The sequence below is a fragment of the Sinocyclocheilus rhinocerous genome, unplaced genomic scaffold (genome assembly GCF_001515625.1).
Source record: "Sinocyclocheilus rhinocerous isolate Xijiao unplaced genomic scaffold, SAMN03320098_v1.1 scaffold387, whole genome shotgun sequence".
NCBI classification, from domain to species: Eukaryota; Metazoa; Chordata; class Actinopteri; order Cypriniformes; family Cyprinidae; genus Sinocyclocheilus; species Sinocyclocheilus rhinocerous.
The window spans coordinates 600,629-604,708 of NW_015651557.1; the positions used below are offsets into that span (position 1 = coordinate 600,629).

The window sequence follows — 4,080 nt, forward strand, 5'->3', positions numbered from 1 at the left end:
CGTTAAAGTCCGCATGAAATCAAAATTGACTTTATTTACTTTATTAGCGCACATTGCTAGTCTTGATGTGAACAATTAATCCGTGCAAGTTAATCCGCTGTAAAAAATTGTTTGTTTCTGTAATCTTTAATTAAAATCTGAACATTTACTTCCGCTCTGGAATGGCATTCCTTCTCTGATGACGTCAGTTTGACGGCTTGGGCAGAATATCCTTAAACACACCCCTCCAACCGTTAGGTTGCTATGAGTGAGAGACAGAGAGGAGGAGCGCAAAAATAAAACCCCGCCCTCTATTCAATATTCCGTTTCAGCTGGAAATACGTCACTACACTGAAATAAAGTCGGCAGCAACTTCCAGTTCACGCGGACTTGAACCCAGCATTTTTTAGAGTGTAATAGCACCTCCTACCCAGTGTTAGGTAGTAACTGATTACATGTAATCTGGATTATGTAATCAGATTCCAAAATTGAAGTACTTGTAATACTTCAAGTATATTTCATTTTAAAATGCTCATAATCAGATTACAGTTACTGTTTATGAATTAGATGGTTACATATTACTCACACAATGATTAAAAAAAAATTATTAAAAAATGATTTTAAAAAAAGTACCTCTCAAGCAATTAGACAATGAATGAAACAAATAATTATGCAAGTTACTACAAACTGGAGATGTCTAGCTGTGAAACACTTCGTCGTCATCATATCCAGTGAGCTTTAGTAGCTGTTGAGAATGATTTTGAGGGCATAATATGCCAAACTAGGAAATCAGATGCCACTCAATGATGTCAAAGAACGTCTCGGTTACGTATGGTAACCCTCATTCCCTGAAGGAGGGAACGGAGACGTCACGTCGTGACCGACGAATTGGGATATCGCTTCGATAGACCAATCTACTTCGCTCGTGACTCGTAGTGACCGACTGAAAGGGAACCGATTTTTCATTTGAACTGGATCATTCAAAAGAACAAATTTGAGAAGAAGAAATCAGAATCCCCATCACTGGCGTGATAGTCTAATCTTCATCAGTCGTCTTCACAACACTGCACAAACGCCAACTCTGACTCAGGTTCTAACCACATCACCTTGAAGAAACCGTGACCGTGGACAACAGCAGTTTGAACTCATCCAGCTCATCAATTTCACTTTTACTTCTTATCTCTGTCACACTCCACAGATACCTAATGTAAGCAAACGTAATCATTAAGCCCATTTAGAGCAATCACCCATATCCGCAGTCCTGCCCACTCTTGTCTTTGGGTGTCAGGAGTGATAAATGTTCTTGTAGGGGTTTGACACTGAGGGCTCATGGCACAATTGATAGACATAGGTAAGATTGAATGTGTTTGCCGGTTTATCAATGAGGTGCCCTGCTCTATCGATCAGTCAGTCGTACCAGGATGGCGTGCCCTGTCTATCATGGATACATCAGAGGAGCCCAGTCAAATAGCTAGATTTGTGTTTCGAATGATTACACCGTGCACTTTGTTTCATGCTTACTGCAGATCAATGGGTCAGATGCTACGGCCTTGCTGAGGCATGGGATTTTTCAGATTTGCTAGTATCAACACTTCCTTACTTTTGGAACACTAATGTTTGCTATTCCAATAAATTAATGCTTTAGGTGTCACTAACTGCACAGTGGGCCGCATTCATGAAACACAAGAAAAAGTTTCTTTGTAAATCATTGATAAATCACAGTTAATGCAGAAAGGGTTCATTAATGCAAAAATAGTTTGAACACGAAACATTCTTCTGTAAATCGTTGCATTAGTTGCGTAAACCTATCATAAAACTTTTCTTACGTCTTATTTGTTACATACATTTTTCAAAAAAAAGTTCTCACATAAATGACCTAATTTTGTGTAAATTATTCACAAAATCGTTTAATTTGTCTTACTCATTGTGTATACCATTCATAAAGCCATTCGCATGTGAATCGTTTCATTCAATGCCTAAATTTTGCACTTAGCAGATAGAAATCTCTGTCTGAATTACATAATTTGCGTAAAAATGTTTTACAATTTTCTCAATTTTTATGCTTTTCATTGTGTCACACCAAGCTGCAACATTATAGTATATATTAGTGGTTGGAAAAGCAGAGACAGAGAATTATTATTAATATTTATTTTATTTTGTTTTTATTTCAAAATGTTGGCAAACACTTCATTTGTATACCTCTTGCCATTTTCTCCTCCTCATTGTGACACAGCTTGTTATACAGAAAGCACATTAAACACTCTAAAATGTGTGATGAAACTGAACACAGCGACCAACTAGATGGCACACAGCAGAACCATTTATGTGTGCAATTAACAGTGCTGATAACGACACGTAATGCAGACCAATTTCCACCTCACTAAAACACAAATCACATTTTTGTTACCATTGATGAATGAAATAAACAAATTTGTTCTGTGCCTTCTGGTAGTTTGTGCCATGTAGTTCAATTTACATTTTAGAAATCATCACTGAAATCTGTTTGCTAGATGTAAAACTGTCATTGTCCAGTGCTATGGTTGTATAATACACATACATTATTAAACATTTATTGTACTGTCTACAATCTCCGCAGATGGGTACACCACAGATGATATCGTATTCTTCTGGCAAGGAGGGGACAATGCCGTGACAGGTGTGGACAAACTGGAATTGCCTCAGTTTTCCATTGTGGAGCTACGTCTTGTGTCCAGAGAAGTGAGGTTTACTACAGGTATGGACGATTCACTTTTGGTCCAAATACTTTGACACTTTCAAAGCAACTTACATTGCATTCAATGTACCAGTTTGTGTTTTCTGTGTGTGTGTGTGTGTGTGTGTGTGTGTGTGTGTGTGTGTGAACTTAACCCATGCCTTTGGCATTGCTCGTGTCATGTTATATTTCAAATCATGAACAAAAGATCAATGATAAATTTTAGCATTTTGGGTTTCTGTAGCTAAGCTGATGTTCACACTGAGACTTCCTTTTCTACTAAGTGCCTCCTATGTGAACTTGGAGTTGGAATGCCGATAAATGTGATACTGGGATCAGGACCTAGTAACATTCCCGGGATCAATCCCAGACAATCTGTGTGAACAGCCAGCACAGATGCAGTGTAAAAGTGATGATGTTAGTTCTCATGTGGCTATTTTCCCAAGGGAAGAAGAAAAAGGAGTAGGACTATATACAGACAAAGACTCCAAAAAGAAAAGTGAAAGTGAATCACGTGGTGTATAATTTTAACAGGTTACACTGCTGCTTGTTGGGAAAAAAAGTAGTAGTTCTGAAAATAATTGAATTACTGCCACACAGCTAAAAATTTAGTTTAGTTAGTAGTTTCAACTACTTTAATGTTGAACTCCACATGGGGTTAACAATAGCACTAAAATCCATGGCCTCAGCAAACTCACTGAAAACAATGCAGTGAATAAGATTTACCAAGATTTAAGATTATCGCGCTGCACTGCTCAACTTAAATTAATGTAGAAAATGTGGCTATCATTTTAAGTGTTCTTGCTCATATTTATTTTATGGGGAGATTTATGGGCAAGTGTCCAAACAAGAGTGACTAATAATAAAAAAAAAATAGTGCTGCTGTTGATTCATCAATTTTATGCAAGCTTTGATAAACTCTAAAAAATGCTGGGTTAAATCTAACCCAGCGCTGGGTAAAATATGGACAAACCCAGCTATCGCCATGGTTCGCTACTGTGAGGAGCAAGGAGACGAAGGAGCGAGGAGACGAGGAGTGGAATTCAAACATAGGTTTTAATCACATCCAGGGAACAAGGAAAACACACGTAGCAAGGGTAGACATACAATTCCGGAAAAGGGAGAACAGAACGGGCTAGAACTCAAATAGAGCAGATAACGAGGGGCAGACAGGTGAGGAGGATAACTAATAACAAGGAACACCTGGAACTAATAGAAATAATTGGGGACAGGAACAGGAAGGACCAAATAAGGGCAAAGAAGGCACATGGGGAGTACACACAAAACAAGGAGCAGAGTCTGACATTACTCCCCCGTCCCGGAAGGCGCGTCCCGCGCCGTACAACATCCAATGGGGAGGGGGGGGTGGGCGCTCGGGAGGCCTCTAG

General features: G+C 38.9%; 1 protein-coding gene across 1 annotated transcript in view; it reads left to right on the top strand.

The window, feature by feature from the left end:
* Window positions 1–4,080, top strand: part of LOC107713123 (gamma-aminobutyric acid receptor subunit beta-4-like) — a 49,055-nt gene that overhangs the window by 39,640 nt on the left and 5,335 nt on the right. The window contains exon 6 of the mRNA XM_016518558.1: window positions 2,576–2,713. Within this exon, the coding sequence (XP_016374044.1) occupies window positions 2,576–2,713 (138 nt within the window). The remainder of the gene's footprint in view (window positions 1–2,575; window positions 2,714–4,080) is intronic.